Source organism: Pelodiscus sinensis, chromosome 13 (genome assembly GCF_052426305.1).
Source record: "Pelodiscus sinensis isolate ZL-2025 chromosome 13, ASM5242630v1, whole genome shotgun sequence".
Lineage (NCBI taxonomy): Eukaryota > Metazoa > Chordata > Testudines > Trionychidae > Pelodiscus > Pelodiscus sinensis.
The window spans coordinates 40,382,112-40,400,000 of record NC_143064.1 but is presented as its reverse complement, the minus strand read 5'-3'; the positions used below and the strand labels follow the sequence as shown (position 1 = coordinate 40,400,000).

The 17,889-nt window shown below is 48.6% G+C and overlaps 1 protein-coding gene across 5 annotated transcripts in view; it reads right to left on the bottom strand.

Moving 5' to 3' along the window:
- Positions 1-17,889, bottom strand: part of PCDH11X (protocadherin 11 X-linked) — a 1,122,530-nt gene that overhangs the window by 193,835 nt on the left and 910,806 nt on the right. The window contains exon 7 of one of the 5 annotated variants that reach the window (XM_075940731.2): positions 8,066-8,331. The exons of the other annotated variants lie outside the window; for them this stretch is intronic. Within the exon in view, the coding sequence (XP_075796846.1) occupies positions 8,210-8,331 (122 nt within the window). The 3' untranslated portion in view covers positions 8,066-8,209. Of the gene's footprint in view, positions 1-8,065; positions 8,332-17,889 lie in introns of those variants that run through there. 5 annotated transcript variants of the gene reach the window in all.

Below are 17,889 nucleotides of genomic sequence, written 5' to 3'. Positions count from 1 at the left end.
AGATTGGCTGAGGTCAGTTCTTATTGGCAAGTTGTTTCCGGCCAATAGGAGCTGAGGATTGGGTTGGGGCAGGAGGGACTGTGTTTTAAACCACAGCAGCTGTGTCTGCAGGCCAGATCCAGTGTCTTGGCGGGCCGGACCCGGCCTCTGGGCCATATTTCGCCCAGCCCTGTTATACATGGTACTATGGTTTTCAGTTTTTGACCGGTGCATTTGAATTGATATTCTTCTATTGAAAGTAAGAATGTTGGAGAACTTATTGATGTGCTGGTATCACACTAGAAGCACGATAATGCTCGGACATTGGAATTATTTTGTTTTTGATCATTTCTAATACTTTTTTAAGATTTACATTATTGTAAGGAAATTTGTGTTGTATGTAAAAATATATGTAAACCCTGATAATTTATGCCTTCATCCATAATAATTCTAACTATAATTCACTTTTCTGAAAAGGGAAATTCAACACAAAAGACAGATTATGTGGTATCATCACCACTTTCCTCTTTAACCCATTCACAAACTTGAAGCCTTTTATATTGACTCTAAAATTAATGAACATTGGCAACACATTGTTGGGGTCTGTAAAAGTTCTCCTTCATTCAGCATGCATTCCAGGTTCTACAGAAGGTCAAGGTAAGAATAGTGCAACCAGACTTCAGTTTTCATGAACAGTAGATTTCCCCTTCCCTGTTTAGAGAAATAATTTAAAATAATTTAATTATAAATAATTGTCTATACCCATTCAAATAAGAGGACAATTACCAAGGATTAAGGCAATGTTTTAGCACTCTGGTGGTGCAAAATGACCTACATTCCAGCTTAGCAGGCTACAGCAGAATCACTGGTGTTTATGGGGATCTTTAGTGGCACAGAAGCACTAACACCATTTCCTGCAGAATGTGTTTCCAGTGCATACCTGCACCATTCCAATCCCCAGATGCCTTATCAACACCATGAAGATGTTGAAAACTGGCACAAATTAGAGCAGCTTCAGAGGAACCAGCCCAAAGCAGCAGGGCTGGCTCTAGATTTTTGCTGCCCCAAGGAAAAAATTTTTTGACTGCCCCCCCCTTTTGTTGGCTTTGCACTTTGCAATTTTTTTTGTTTTGTTTTGGTGACAGAGGGTATGTCTACACTAGAAAGTTAGTTCGAACTAACGGACGTTAGTTCGAACTAACTTTCCTATGCGCTACACTAGCGCTCCGTTAGTTCGAACTTAATTCGAACTAACGGAGCGCTTAGTTCGAACTAGGTAAACCTCATTTTACGAGGACTAACGCCTAGTTCGAACTAGCTAGTTCGAACTAAGGGCTGTGTAGCCCTTTAGTTCGAACTAGTGGGAGGCTAAGGCTTCCCAGGTTTCCCTGGTGGCCACTCTGGCCAACACCAGGGAAACTCTATTGCCCCCCTCCCGGCCCCGGAGCCCTTAAAGGGCCACGGGCTGGCTACTCACTTTGTGCCAGTTGCAAGGCTGCCAGCACCCGTGCCTGCACAGCCTGCACCTGCCACACCATGAGCCAGCCATCCGAGGGCTCCCAGCCCTCCACTGCTCCCCACGACCAGCCTGGCGGCTCCCGGGAGCCTGCCCGGGGGCGCACAAGGCGGGCGCCCGCCTGGTCAAGTGCGGAGATCGTGGACCTCATCGAGGTTTGGGGGGAAGCCTCAAATGTCCACGATCTCCGCACTAGCCACCGGAACGCGGCCGTCTATGGACGCATGGCTGCCAGCCTGGCCGCCAGGGGCCACCAGCGCAGCCGGGAGCAGGTGCGCTGCAAGATTAAAGACTTGCGGCAGTCCTACTCCCGGGCCTGCCTGCCAGGGGCTGACCCGGAGGCCTGCCCCCACTTCCATGCCCTGGACCGCATCCTGGGGCCTCATGCCGTCCCTGCCCCCCGGGACGTGATTGACCCCGGGGCAGAGGGACCGCTCCTGGACACCGAGGAGGAGCAAGAGGGCTCTGAGAGCCAGGAGCCTGCTGCCAGCCTTCCCAGGACCCGGGACCCCCGAGGCACCCCACAGAGCCGCTCGCCTGCATCATCAGAGGCCGGGGAGGCGTCCACCTGTGAGTACCCTCGTGTTCCCCTTATGTGTACGGGGGGCTGGGGCGAGAGGGAGCCCCGGGACCGTGCGCCTGGGCCTTGCCCACCACGGAGCAGCAGCTGGGGATCCTGCAGGGGCCCTGGCCTTGCAGAGGGGAGCTGGGTTTCACACACCTGGGCCCCTGGGGTAATTGACCGCTGGTCTTCTTGCACCACAGCTGCAGCACCAGGGACTGCAGGGCGCACCACACCGCCTGCAGCAGCCGCCCGCGCCCGGGCAAGCAGGACAGCCAGGAACCAGGAGGACTACCAGAGGCGGCATCTCCGGTTCCTGGACCGACAGCTCCGTCTCCAGGACCACTGGGTCCAGGAGGACCTCAGGCTGCGCCAGAGGAGTCTGGAGGCCCTGGAGGAGCAGGGCCGTGCCCTGCGAGGCCACCTCCAGAGCCTGCTAGACCGCTTTCCATTTCCTCCTCCCCCTGCTCCCCCTCTTGCTCCCCCTCTTGCTCCTCCTGCTCCCCCTCTTGCTCCTCCTGCTCCCCCTCTTGCTCCTCTTGCTCCCCCTCTTGCTCCCCCTCTTGCTCCTCTTGCTCCCCCTCTTGCTCCCCCTCTTGCTCCCCCTGCTCCCCCTCTTGCTCCCCCTCTTGCTCCCCCTGCTCCCCCTCTTGCTCCTCCTGCTCCTCCTGCTTCCGCTCCTGCTTCCTCCACACCCCCTGTCCTCTCTGCCCCCCCCTCCACAACCATTCCCCACCGACGCCCCCGGACCCGCAGTGTGGCGAGACGGGAGAGGCACCCAGACTCCCACCCCTGAGCTTTCCTTTCCCTTCCTCCCTTCCCTCCCCTCCCCTCCCAGCTCCCTCATCCCAGGTTTCCCCCTCCCTTCTCCCACCTTCATTCCTCCCTCCCCCACCCCAGTTCTCTGAAATAAACAGACGTTTTTGTTTGAAAAACAGGTGTCTTTATTGTACAGTAGCTAGGGAGGGGAAAGGGGAAGGGGGGGGGTAGGGTGGAAGAAGGCCCCGGTGGGGCATGCAGGGAGAGGTCAGTCCTCCTCCTCCTCCACCTGGAAGCTCTCCCGCAGGGCTTCCCGGATCCGGATGGCCCCCCGCTGGGCTTCCCGGACGGCGGCGGTGCGGGGCTGACCGTAGTGTCCAGCCATGCGGTCAGCCTCAGCCATCCAGGCTGGCAAGAAAGCCTCCCCCTTCCGCTCACACAAATTGTGGAGCACACAACATGCCGCCACCACGGGAGGGATGTTGTGCTCGGCCAGGTCCAGACGGGTGAGGAGGCATCGAAAGCGGGCTTTCAGTCGCCCGAAGGCCCCCTCCACCACGATGCGGGCCCTGCTCAGCCTGTTATTGAAGGCCTGGCGGGAGGGATTGAGGTGTCCCGTGTAGGGCTTCATGAGCCAGGGCTGCAGTGGGTAGGCGGCATCCCCCACCAGGCAGACGGGCATGTCCACGTCCCCGACCCTGATGTGGCGGTCGGGGAAGAAGGTCCCGTCCTGCAGCCGCTGGCACACGGAGGAGTTCCGGTACACCCGGGCGTCGTGTGCTTTGCCGGACCAGCCCACATTTATGTCCGTCAACTGTCCCCGGTGGTCACATACGGCCTGCAGGATGACGGAGAAGTACCCCTTGCGGTTCACGTACCGGGACGCCTGGTGTTCCGGGGCACGGATGGGGATGTGCGTCCCGTCGATGGCCCCCCCGCAGTTGGGGAAGCCGAGGGCGCCGAATCCCCGGATGACGGCATCCGGGTCGGCGAGGCGGACCACCCTGCGGAGCAGCACCCGGTTGATGGCCTTGACCACCTGCGGAGAGAGACACAGCAAAGCGTCAATCAGTGGGGCGCACGGGTGGCTGGGAGCGTGCGTGCCCTGGCAGTGCCCCGCGCCCCACTCCCGGAAGCAACCCCCCTGGCGGCGTGTAGTACGGCTGGGACAGCCCGACCCCTCCGGTGCGGGGCGCTTTCGCCTCCTCCCGCCCCCCCCTTTGTCCCTGGGGCGGCCCATCCCCTCCTCGCAGCCCCCCTGCCTCCCGGCTCGGTGGCCGACGAGCGCCGTACCTGCATGAGCACTGCTCCGACAGTGGATCTCCCCACGCCGAACTGGTTCCCGACGGATCGGTAGCTGTCCGGCGTGGAGAGCTTCCAGAGGGCAATGGCCACCCGCTTCTGGAGGGGGATGGCGGGCCTCATGCGAGTGTCCCTTCTTTGCAGGGCAGGGGCGAGCCACTCGCAGAGCTCCAGGAAGGTGTCCCTCCTCATCCTAAAGTTCTGGGTCCACTGTCGGTCGTCCCAGCGCTCCAGGACGATGCGGTCCCACCAGTCGCTGCTGGTGTCCAGACGCCAGATGCGGCGGGGCACGCCGGTGCCGGGGCGCCGCCGCGGCTCCTCCACGGCCCCCAGGGCGGCCAGGCGGAGAGGCAGGGGGCTGACGTTCCCCAGGTGGTGCCAGGCAGCCTCGAGCCATTGCTGGCAGGCTTGCAGCAGCAAGTCCAGAACGTGCACCAGAAGGTGCAGGGCGAGCCGTGGCTCCATGTTGCCACCTGCGGCGGCCCCCCCGAAGGGAAGCACCGACACAGACGGGCACAGAGACCGACGCTTTGCTGTCCCTCGGCGAGGTTGGCAAGCAAGCAGGAAAAGCTGAGAACCGGCTGTCCAGGGGGGGTCCCTTTAAGCACGAGCCTCAGATAGCCTCAGACAGCAGCCACACAAAGCAACTGCTGACCTGATGCCCTGCCAGAACCGGTTTCAGCTGCCCTTAAATGCCCCCCTGCGTCCAATCAGTGTGGACGCGCTAGTTCGAACTAGCAAAACGCTAGTTCGAACTAGTTTTTAGTTCTAGATGCGCTAGTTCGAACTAGCTTAGTTCGAATTAACTAATTCGAACTAAGTTAGTTCGAACTAGCGCTGTAGTGTAGACGTACCCAGAGACAAGATTTCCAGCTCACACAAAGCTATTTTTCAAGAGTGGGAAATGTACCTTAAATCTCTACGTTATTGTTCTTATAGAAATAGGCTACTTTTTAATTGTGGTTTGAATGCATGAAAAACTATTAACACAAATAGTTAAGGAAATATAAACCAAGTACCAAAAATAGAAGAGAAAACTTACGCCACATCTAAAACTCAAGGGCTACGTCTAGACTGGCATGATTTTCCGCACATGCTTTTAACGGAAAGGTTTTTCCGTTAAAAGCATATGTGGAAAAGAGCGTCTAGATTGGCACGGATGCTATTGCGCAAAAGCACTTTTTGAGGAAAAGCGTCCATGCCAATCTAGACGCAGTTTTGCACAAGAAAGCCCCGATCGCCATTTTCTCCATTGGGGCTTTTTTGCGCAAAACAGTCCTGAGCTGTCTACACTGACCCTCTTGCGCAAATACATTTGCGCAAGAGGGCTTTTTCCTGTACGGGAGCAGCATAGTATTTGCACAAGAACACTGACAATCTTACATCAGATCGTCAGTGCTCTTGTGCAAATTCACGTGTCCAGTTTAAACAGCTGGCAAGTTTTTCCGCAAAAGCAGCTGCTTTTGTGGAAAAACTTGCCAGTCTAGATACAGCCAAGTAGTTTATGGCTATACTTAATCTTCAAACCAATTACAATCAGCTAACAATACCACTCTGTTTTAACATACTTGTCAACCAATTATGACAACTATAGCACATAAGACATCTAAACTAAATCAATAAATATTTGTATTGTTAAACTAGATTTGTTTTGGAATGCAGTGGCTCCTTATGTGGCTCCAACACATCTATGTTATCAGATAAACTGAGATCAGTGGGTGTGCATGTGCACATTATTTTTGTGTGTCCATCTTGTTAGTAGCCATTATATATTCAAGTTTATGAGGTGTTAGAGGAGTGGAGAGTTGTATGTGCCCAATGCAACTATATATGGAATGAAGCTTGCCTTAGATACATCTCTTACTGCCCCTGTATAAAACTATATGAGGAGAGGCTAAAGAGACTGGGAGTTTTCAGTTTAGAAAAGAGGAGACTGAGGGGGGATATGATAGAGGTCTATAAAATCATGAGTGGTGTGGAGAGGGCTGATAAAGAAAAGTTATTTATTAGTTCCCATAATAGAAGAACTAGAGGACACCAAGGGTGTGTCTAGACTACATGCCTCCTTCGACGGAGGCATGTAGATTAGCCAGATCGGAAGAGGGAAATGAAGCCGCGATTAAAATAATCGCGGCTTCATTTAAATTTAAATGGCTGCCCCGTTCTGCCGATCAGCTGTTTGTCGGCAGATCGGGGCAGTCTGGACGCGATGCGCCGACAAAGAAGCCTTTCTTCATCGGCACAGGTAAACCTGGTTTCACGAGGCTTACCTGTGCCGATGAAGAAAGGCTTCTTTGTCGGCGCGTCGCGTCCAGACTGCCCCGATCTGCCGACAAACAGCTGATCGGCAGATCGGGGCAACCATTTAAATTTAAATGAAGCCGCGGTTATTTTAATCGCGGCTTCATTTCCCTCTTCCGATCTGGCTAATCTACATGCCTCCGTCGAAGGAGGCATGTAGTCTAGACACACCCCAAATGAAATTAATGGGTAGCAGGTTTAAAACTAATAAAAGGAAGTTCTTCTTCACACAGCGTGTTGTCAACCTGTGGAACTCCTTGCCAGAGGAAGCGGTGAAGGCTAGGACTATAATAGAGTTTAAAGAGAAGCTGGATAAATTCATGGAGGTTAGGTCCATAAAAGGCTATTAGCCAGGGGATAAAATGTTGTCCTTGGCCTCTGTTTGTCAGAGGCTGGAGAGGGATGGCAGGAGACAAATCGCTTGATCATTGTCTTCGGTCAACCCTCTCTGGGGTACCTGGTGCTGGCCACTGTCGGGAGACAGGATACTGGGCTAGATGGACCTTTGGTCTGATCCAGTACGGCCGTTCTTATGTTCTTATGTAAACACAAGAGTTTACCCACATCAACGAAGTTGGTTCTTTGAAGTGTGTAGAACAATTAATATTCTGTGTGTGTGTGTGTGTGTGTGTGTCTGTGTGTGTGTGTGTGTGTGCTGGATCCTTGTTTGATTCTACTTCTACTACAGACATGAACAAGAGAAATGTACGGTAGAGTTCCGATTATCCGACCTAAACGGGACTGACAGGTGGTCAGATTACCGAAAATGTTGGATGATAACGACTCTACTGTAGCCGGCACCACTTGGTCCCCATCCCTGCCTGGCCCTGGCACCTTCACTCCCTTCAGCTCCCAGGCGTCCGGCCCCGCTCGCTGCCCCATGGATCTCTTGGAGCCACGGATGCCGCTCCTGCCAGCGCTGCTTCATCCGCGGGTGCTGCAGGGAGGGGACAAAGTGGCGCCAGCAGGAGCGGCATCAGAGGCTCCAGGGCGTGGGCCGGGAGAATGGCCCCGCTCACTGCCCCATTGCTCTCCTGGAGCCGTTGATGCCGTTCCTGCTGATGCCACTTCGTCCCCAGGAGCTTCAGGCATCAGCAGCTCCAGGAGAGCGTCAGGGCAGCGAGCGGGGCCATTCTCCCGGCCCACACCCTGGAGCCGCTAAATCAGCTCCTGCTGGTGCCGCTTTGTCCCCAGGAGCTGCAGGGTCAGATAAAACAGAATGTCAGATTACCGAAGGTTGGATAATCTGGAGTCTACTGTACTAGGAACAGACTTCAAAGGGTCCCTGGGGCTGAGGGTATTGGGTGTTGGAGCCTGGGGGGAGAGGCCTGGGGCTGGGCCAGTGGGCTGAGTGTTTGTAGGTTTGCAGGTGTCCGGTATTTTCTGATTTTTTTTTTACCGGACAGGAGGTGAAAATACCAGACACCTGGCAAGCCTAGGCAGAAAGGGGGCATCTTACCTGGGATTTCCGTATGATGTAGGAAGAGGGGTGGCTGATGGCTAGGAGTGGAAAGGCTCTCAGAGGTAGCGCCGGTGGGGAGGAGCAGGACTCAGGACTAGGAGACTGGGCTGGCCAGCAGGCTCTGGGGCCAGGCGCACATGGTGCCAGTGCTGCCTGGGCAGCCGCGGCATCTCCCAGGGCCCTTCAAATCGGTGGGGTGGGACTAGGCATTGCCAGGGGCGGGGAGGAGCAGGACGGAGAGGAGACAGGGGCGGCCAGCAGGCTCTGGGGCACATTGGTGCTGCCAGCTGGCTGCGCACAGCCATGGCGTTTCCCGGGCAGCAGCCCTTTAAATCAGCGGGGCAGGGGTAGGCGTTGCCAGGGGAGGCACTGGCTGCTTACCTGAAATGCCACCCCAGGCAAAGCGCCGTCCCAAGCACCTCCCTGATTTGCTGGTGCCTAAAGCTGGCCCTGCAAAGGAGAGCAGCACCAGGTTTAAAGTTAGTTTTATACATCCACTGTCATTGCACTAAACATTTCTTGGTCACATCTATGGACTCAGAGCAGGGATCTCCCACATCAGTGCCCTAATTTCCTGGCAATTGCATATTGTGAGATGACTCTTTCTCTCAAATTCCCTGAGACCACTTCCTGACAAAAGCTTCAGTTTTGACGAAGTGGCCGTTTCTGATGAAAAAAAAATTCTTAATACATTTCTGACCAGCTCTACATTTGGAGGTTTTTCTATGACTTTTGGAAATTCATACCCAGTTAGGGCACATCTACACTGTAGGGCAAAAGTTGAATTAAGAGACGCCACTTCAGTAACGTCACTTGCTTTTGGCATTGTCTACACAGCAGGAAGTCGAAGGAAGGACACCCTTTCACTTCCTTTACTCCTCGTCAAATGAGGGTTACACAAGTCGGAATAAGCCTGCCAACTCGAAATTATTTTGAAATAACACTGCAGTGTAGCTGTGCCCTTAAAGGATAGGTAGTGTCCCACATTCAGAAAGCCTTGACTCTTATTCTAAGACACATCCATGCAACTGTTACATATCTAGTTACAGTGATCATCAAGGGATATGAAAAGAAAATAGGCTGAGATTTTTGATGGGGCCTAAGGCAATTAAGTGTCCAAATGCTTTTCTGGCTGTAGACTTTAGCTAAAATTACATCTGAATATTCATAGGGATACTTTAAAGTGAAGTGATGGCTGAAAGGAGTGCATTGTTCACCAGTGGTGGCACTACATTTGGAACAAGTAGTTTTACAGAGATCAGCAGGTGGAGTTGTCTCTCAACACTCTGAAAGAGGAAAAAAATACTGCTTTTAAAAAGGTGCTATAGATCAGGCTCTGGCTTAGAAAAGGAGAACAGTTAGTACACTCGGAGCCCTATAGCATTTCCCTTTTGCATTTTTTGTCTTCTAATGTACAGCTGTATAGAGCGTTTCCTGATTTCATTTAATATCCCCATTGACGTGTAAATAAATTTAGAGCCTGGTAAAACACACACACGCACAAATTAAATGGAATAAATAAATAAAGTGAGAGTTCTTGCTCACCAGGTGGGTTTTCCCCAAGAGCATGCCGCTCTAATTATAACTCTTTGGTAACTCAGGAGTAATAGTCACACATGGAACAGCACTGTCACCACAGTGCTAGTTATTTCTATTTAGCAATTATGCTTTCATGTTTTTACTTGCCTGTCAGGTATTTTCTACATTCACAGTTTAATCTACAGTTTAACAAAGAGGATAGTACAAAAATGACAGTTTAGTCACTGTTAGAATTGTGATTTAATCTCCATGAACAGAATATTGTAATATACAGCATTTGGTCATCTAGTTATATTATTTAATGATGAAACATAGCCAAAGAGTACAAACAGCTGAAATTTTTCTATAGTGGTGCTCCTTTTTACTTATGAGTCTTATTTTAATTCTCTACTCTAAAATGACCGTGTTTTTTAAAAAAAGTTAAGCTTAACTTCTCTCCTAAGAAAAAAATGGTAAAATTCCCCAAAGACCTAGCTTGCTAAATTGTCCAATCCATCTCCAGTCAAGTAACAAAAACACATCAAGTGACACCACACATTTTAAAACCATATGGAGTGCTAAATTGAAAACAACCCAATTAAAAGGGGAGCTTAATGTGCAAAGCCTGGAGTGAGACCAAAAGTCAGGCTTCCTATACTCTTAAAAAAAAGTAACCCAAACTGTGTTATTAAACACTCATAATTTGTGGGGAGTTGCATGGACCACATTTCAACATAAAGCAAAATAATAACAATAATAACTAATTCTTAAAGGTAACAATTGAATGATAGATGAAAGAAATTGAAAGGTCTTTGTTCAGAAAAGGTAAACATGTGAAAGCTGATATTAATTAAAGTGAGATTGTGCATTAACAGATGTAAATAAAAGTTATTAAGTTTCTTTAACTGTAGAGCTGCTATAGCTTAACAGGTGCTAATGCATTTGACATTACAGGCAGTCCCCGGGTTACGTACAAGATAGGGACTGTAGGTTTGTTCTTAAGTTGAATTTGTATGTAAGTTGGAACTGGTACATATTGTAGGGGAAACTCTAGCCAAACATTTCTCCAGAGCTCAGTTTTATTCTCCCACACCTCACTTCCCTCAGTCCTTTATTCTCAAGCTGAGGTGTCTGCTGAGAAAAGCGGCTCCGCGTCTCTGGTCTGCGGGGGGGCGGGGGCGCTAGCTTCACGTCTCCCTGGTCTGCTGGGGGGAAGCAGCTAGTGCGGGGTTGCCTCACCCCGTTTGTAAGTAGGGATCCGATGTAAGTCGGATCCATGTAACCAGGGGACTGCCTGTACTTAATAAGAGCATGGATGCTCTTTAGGGCAGAGCACTGGTTTCAATTGAGTTCAGGCTCAATTCACAACTCTGCCACAAAACTCCTGTGTGGTCAAGGTCAAATAACTTAATCGGTTTGTGCATCAGTTTGCCATTTGTAAAGCGGAAATCAATAATAGCTCCCAATTTCACAGGAATTTTGTGAAGATAAGCTCATTAGTATTCACAAAGACTTCACATAACAAGGGAGAGCAACACATTACCAAGAAAATTAAGCTTTATCATTCAGTCCTTTGAAGACTAAAATTTTTGTGCAGCTTTATGCATTATGACTTTAGTCAGCAAGAGAACCAACATGATACCATAATCTGCTAAAACTCAAAAAATAATGAATAATCTTGCAGCGCCTTAGAGACTAACAAAAAATGTAGATGGTATCATGAGCTTTCTTGTGCACAACCCACATCCTCAGATGAATAGTGTTCATCTCCCCATTCATCTGAAGAAATGGGTTGTGCCCATGAAAACTCATAATACCATCTACATTTTTTGTTAGTCTCTAAGGTGCTGCAAGACCTATTTTTTTATTTTTTAACTTTTTTCAGTTACAGACTAACACGGAAACCATAATCTGCTGAAACCATACCTCTGAAACCATAATCTGCTGTTCTTTCAAAATCATGTGGAACAATGTCCAGTCCAAAAGAAGCTCAGTTATCTAGATACCAGTCTTCTTGGATGGCTGAGAGATGCTAAACTTCTAAGTGCAGATACCATGGACAGGAAATTAAAAACCAACATTGGGACTGTGTTTAAGATGGGTCCCTTGCTGCGAAGTGTTGAGACTCCCTTGGACATACTTGCACTTATTGTTGATAGTGCACATCATAGCTCTGGGATTGACTCCATCACTCCTGACAGGTCACAAAGCACAGGGGAAAGTGATGGTGGGGTTTTATTGTTTGATTTGATCTGTTCAATAGTATTTGCGTAAACTCAGGGTAGATGTTTAATTACAATTTTTCCAAATATAACAGAAAAAATCCCATAGTAGAATCTCTATACATTGGAGCCTAATCACTTACAAAGTCTACAGAATCTTTCAAAACTAATTTCCCAAAGTCAGGCATCTCAATTGGATACCTTAATAAAGCTAAATAGATGTTCAGTGAGGGTGTTGAGATCCCACAAAATCTCTGAAAATCGGGTTGCTTTTATGTGTGCTTTAATATACAGTTAGATGCCAAGATTTACATTTCTCAGCATATCACCAGGTGCTCCATAATCATTTCATACTAACTTTGTATTATCTTTACACTTTAGGAGAAGTTAAAAGACAAAATAAAACAAAAATGGTGCAAGAAACTCCTTAATAGAGTCACAAAGAACTGTCATCGTATATATAATGTTATTTATACAAAACAATGCAAATATACAGGCCTGAATTTTTTGTCCATTTATTCATGCACTTGAGGCTTGAACAGGACAATGGTAGTGTAACCAGCTGTCCTGTTTTTAAAGGGACAGTCCCATATTTAAGGCCTCACAGGTGTCCTGCTTTTTCATAAAGATTGGAAAATTGTCCCTTATTTTCTGTCTTCCCTCCTGCCATTACTTCTGGCGGGTCCTGCTGCTGGTTGGATTCCTGCTTGCACCTGACTTCCCACCAGCAGTTCAGTGGCTGACAATGGAGGTGAATGCACAAGACTGGGGTGGGGCAACAATGCAGCACATGGGGGCAGCTGTCCCCCCACATTGGTTTGTCAGCACAGCCCTTTTGCATGTCCATTCTTGAACAGCAAAGCCCTGTCCCCCATCCCGTTTCTAGCTGGCTGCAATGGCTGTTGAGTGTAGAGCTGTCCGAGGGATCAGGACAACCAACTTAGGTCCCATGCTTTGGGAAGCCTCACATGTGACCTGCCTCAACCATCATATGGGCAGGGCTCAAGGCAGCCAAGAGGATGTCAGCAGCGGTTGCCTCCTCACTCACTGTGAGTGACGGGGAGTGATTCGGCAGCCTGCTCTAATTGTCCCCACCTTCCTCTGCCAACCCACTGCACTCCTCTATGAAACACTGGGAGTTGGAAGAGACCAGCCAGGCAGAGAGTAGAAGGGTCTTTGGTGAGTGTGGGGGAGAATAAGGGTAGGGAGGATCCCTGCTGCCACCCCACCCCAGGATCTCTGGTAATCTCCAGCCTGTGTTGCTGAGGGGAGAGGGCAATGGGTGGAGCAGGGGCAGGAAAGGGCATGGCTTGGGGAAAGGTGGAGTGGTGGGGCAGGGGCAGGGTGGGGCTGCAGTGCGGGGGGGGGGGGTTGACTTACGCTCTGTGCCTGGGGTACTGTGGGGGTTTCCCCAGGTCCCACATCCCCGTACAGATGATCCTAGGTGAGTGCAGCCAGGTGGAAGCCAGTCACATGTCATCTCTGCTGTCCATCCATCAGCCCTTTATGTGCTTCCCCATCCCTGTCCTTTCCCTGCTTTGCACCTTCAACCCTCTCTCCTCCCGAGCCTGGCAGCTCCTCCAAATCCCCTACCCCAGTGAGGCATGTCTTGCTCCCAGCACTGTGTGAAGAACCAAGACCTGATTGGAGCACTGAGTTCACCAATAGCCTGGCTGGCGGACTCTGTCCTTCCCTCACTGCCTCTGGCTGGGCCAGTGCCTCACAAGGCCCAACACCTTATGGCCAGGAAGAGCCAAGCCCTGCACAGTGCGGGCACGGGGAAGACTTTCTGTCCCTGAACTAAGCTCTCAAGCAATGAGGGGGCAGAGAGGAGCAATTTCCAGTCTGTTCACACTCTGAACCTGCAGACTCTACAGCAACTCCCGGGTCAGAGGCTCAGCGCTTCACCCACCCCCACTCCTAGCCCAGGATTCTTTACCATTCCATAGGGTGCCATCCTCCATCAAGTAAGGCACCCTCCTCTGCAGAGCCAGCTCTCTGGCTGGGTTCACTGAAGTCCCTACAGTCAGGTTCCACGGTGCACAATGTATTCTTATTGCTTAGACCATTCTTGGGCATCTGCAGCCAGGGGACAGGAGGTGGCTGGATTATCTTGGTGGACACAGCAGCCTGGGGAGGTTAGCAGCCTTTTGACACTGGGTGGGCAGGAAGGAACAAGCTGCTTCCAGCCAAATTGGAGTGGTGCCGGTGGAGAAGATATGATCTATGTCAGACCACCTCTCTCCTCCCCTGGAAGCAGCTGCCATTCCTTCCCTCTTGCACAGTGCCGAAAGGATAGAATCATAGAATCATAGAATAATAGGACTGGAAGGGACCTCGAGAGGTCATCGAGTCCAGCCCCCCGCCCTCAAGGCAGGATCAAGCTCCGTCTACAGTTTATCTAACCTGTTCTTAAATATCTCCAGAGAGGGAGATTCCACCACCTCCCTTGGCAATTTATTCCAATATTTGACCACCCTGACAGTTAGGAATTTTTTCTTAATGTCCAATCTAAACCTCCCTTGCTGCACTTTAAGCTCATTACTCCTTGTCCTGTCCTCAGAAACCAAGAGGAACAAATTTTCGCCTTCCTCCTTGTGACACCCTTTTAGATATTTGAAAACCGCTATCATGTCCCCCCTTAATCTTCTTTTTTCCAAACTAAACAAGCCCAGTTCATGAAGCCTGGCTTCATAGGTCATGTTCTCTAGACCTTTAATCATTCTTGTCACTCTTCTCTGTACCCTTTCCAATTTCTCCACATCTTTCTTGAAATGTGGCACCCAGAACTGGACACAGTACTCCAGCTGAGGCCTAACTAGTGCAGAATAGAGCGGCAGAATGACTTCACGAGTTTTGCTTACAACACACCTGTTGATACAACCTAGAATCATATTTGCTTTTTTTGCAACAGCATCACACTGTTGACTCATATTCAACTTGTGGTCCACTATGACCCCTAGATCCCTTTCCGCCATGCTCCTTCCTAGACAGTCGCTTCCCAACTTGTATGTATGGAACTGATTGTTCCTTCCTAAGTGGAGCACTTTGCATTTCTCTTTATTAAACCTCATCCTGTTTACCTCTGACCATTTCTCTAACTTGCTAAGGTCATTTTGAATTATGTCCCTATCCTCCAAAGAAGTCGCAACCCCACCCAGTTTGGTATCATCTGCAAACTTAATAAGAGTACTCTCTATCCCAATATCTACATCATTGATGAAGATATTGAATAGTACGGGTCCCAAAACAGACCCTTGAGGAACTCCACTTGTTATCCCTTTCCAGCAGGATTTAGAACCGTTAACAACAACTCTCTGACTACGGTTATCCAGCCAATTATGCACCCACCTTATCGTGGCCCTATCTAAGTTATATTTGCCTAGTTTATCAATAAGAATATCATGCGAGACCGTATCAAATGCCTTACTAAAGTCTAGGTATATGACATCCACCGCTTCTCCCTTATCCACAAGGCTCGTTATCTTATCAAAGAAAGCTATCTGATTAGTTTGGCATGACTTGTTCTTCACAAACCCATGCTGGCTATTCCCTATCACTTTATTACTTTCCAAGTGTTTGCATACGATTTCCTTAATTACCTGCTCCACTATCTTCCCTGGGACAGACGTTAAACTGACCGGTCTATAATTTCCTGGGTTGTTCTTATTCCCCTTTTTATAGATGGGCACAATATTTGCCCTTTTCCAGTCTTCTGGAATCTCCCCTGTCTGCCATGATTTTTCAAAGATCATAGCTAAAGGCTCAGATACCTCCTCTATCAGCTCCTTGAGTATCCTGGGATGCATTTCATCAGGACCTGGTGACTTGCTGACATCTAACTTTCCTAAGTGATTTTTAACTTGTTCTTTGTGTATCCTATCTTCTAAACTTACCCTCTCTCTGCTTGTATTCACTACGTTAGGCACACCTCCAGACTTCTCGGTGAAGACCGAAACAAAGAAGTCATTGAGCATCTCCGCCATTTCCAAGTTCCCTGTTACTGCTTCTCCCTCCTCGCTAAGCAGTGGGCCTACCCTGTCCTTGGTCTTCCTCTTGCTTTTAATGTATTTATAAAAGGTCTTCTTGTTTCCCTTTATGCCTGTAGCTAGTTTGATCTCATTTTGTGCCTTTGCCTTTCTAATCTTGCCCCTGCATTCCCATGTTGCTTGCCTATATTCATCCTTTGTTAGTTGTCCTAGTTTCCATTTTTTATATGACTCCTTTTTTATTTTGAGATCATGCAAGATCTCCTTGTTAAGCCAAGCTGGTCTTTTGCCATATTTTCTATCTTTCCTACACAGCGGAATTGTTTGCTTTTGGGCCCTTAACAATGTCCCTTTGAAATACTTCCAACTCTCCTCAGTTGTTTTTCCCTTCAGTCTTGCTTCCCATGGGACCTTACCTACAAGTTCTCTGAGCTTATCAAAATCTGCCTTCCTGAAATCCATAACCTCAATTGTGCTGGTCTCCCTTCTACCTTTCCTTAAGAGCATGAACTCTATTATTTCATGATCACTGTCCCCCATACTGTTCTACTTTCAAGTTCTCAACTAGTTCCTCCCTATTTGTTAAAACCAAATCCAGAACAGCTTCTCCTCTGGTAGCTTTTTCAACCTTCTGAAACAGAAAGTTGTCTCCAATGCAGTCCAGAAACTTATTGGATAGCCTGTGCCTCGCTGTGTTAGTTTCCCAACATATGTCTGGATAGTTGAAGTCCCCCATCACCACCAAATCTTGGGCTTTGGATAGTTTTGTTAATTGTTTAATAAAGGCCTCATCCACCTCTTCCACCTGGCTAGGTGGCCTGTAGTAGACTCCTAGCATGATATCACCCTCGTTTTTTACCCCTCGTTTTTTTAGGATGCTGCTGTCCACATTCTGGTGAGAACCCTGGCAGACATTTGGGGGAGAGAACTGTGACCATGCATTTCCCCCACCCCATACATTTCTCCAGGAAGACTCTGTGCCAAGTATCAGGAGAGGCTGGTCCATCCTGGGAGCCCTGGCTAACCGTGGAGGGCAGAAAGTGCCAGGCAGGAGGAGGTGGGTCAGTAAGTCACCCTCTCATGTTAGGGAGGAGTACGGGAGTGTGTGTGTGTGTGACCTCCCTCATTTGAACCCTGAAGCCTTTAAGATAAGGAGGTAAATACACAGAATCCAACTATGCAGTATTTCTTTATAACAGGGCTCAGCCAACTTGATGTTAATTTGATGTTTCTATGATTGACTGCTGTTAAAGTTGCTTGAATATGGGTAATTTTATTAGGTGTCCTGTATTCAGCATAAGGAAATATGGTTGCCCTAACAATGGGGCCACAAAGGTGACCTTAAACCACCTTTGTGCTTACCATGTTGTGGTGTAGCTCTGTGCCTTCCCAGTCCACGAGTAATGAAGTTAAAGCAACCTCAAATATGCACTACTAATTCATATTCTGCTTTCTCTGGCTCCCTTGAGATAAACTGCAGAAAGATGGTCATGTTCCCTTTCCACCCCTTATTTCCTTTCATTCCTTTCATATTCCCCACTTCACAGTCTGGAAGCAGGTTCCTTTGTGCCCTTATACTGGCTTTACAGCACTGTGGAAAACATTTGCCTAGGAGAAATTCCCAAGGGATCATTTCCACTTTCTTTTACTCCTCTCCTTAGTGCAACTATGAATCAAGCCTGTAAACTTAAAAAAAAAAACCCAACCCTATGAATTACCATGGCAAATGAACAGCTCATTCTTATAACGGAAAGCCATGAATAAAAAATGAAACATGCCTCAAATTGAAATATCGATTGAAAATGAAACTTTTAGGAGTTTCAAATAGTGAGTTTGGTGAGCATCCTTTACATACAAAGGCTTTACAAATATGAAAAAGCTATTGATTTCCTACAAATGCAATATCAATATGTAACAGCCTTTTTGTTTACAACCACTTTTTAAAATGGAAAAGATAAGTTGCACCAACTATGGAAGGATATTAATCCATCCTATATTTAAATAATTGTCAGTATGTACTTTATTTTCCAGTGTAGGGGTGACCTCCAAATGCAGTATCTTCTTATTCACATTTTTCATGACTCCCTGCAAGATCTCAGGCAATCTGAGGGGACCTTTTTACAATGATTAGTATTTGTTAACACTCTCCATTGCAGCACAGAGTAATTAAATAGTCAATTAAGAAAATGCCATTTGTGTGATCTGTTTTAAAGCCAAGCTGAATATTTGGGAATAAAAACCATGCACGAGCACAGGGAATTACTTCCCTTTGTGACCAC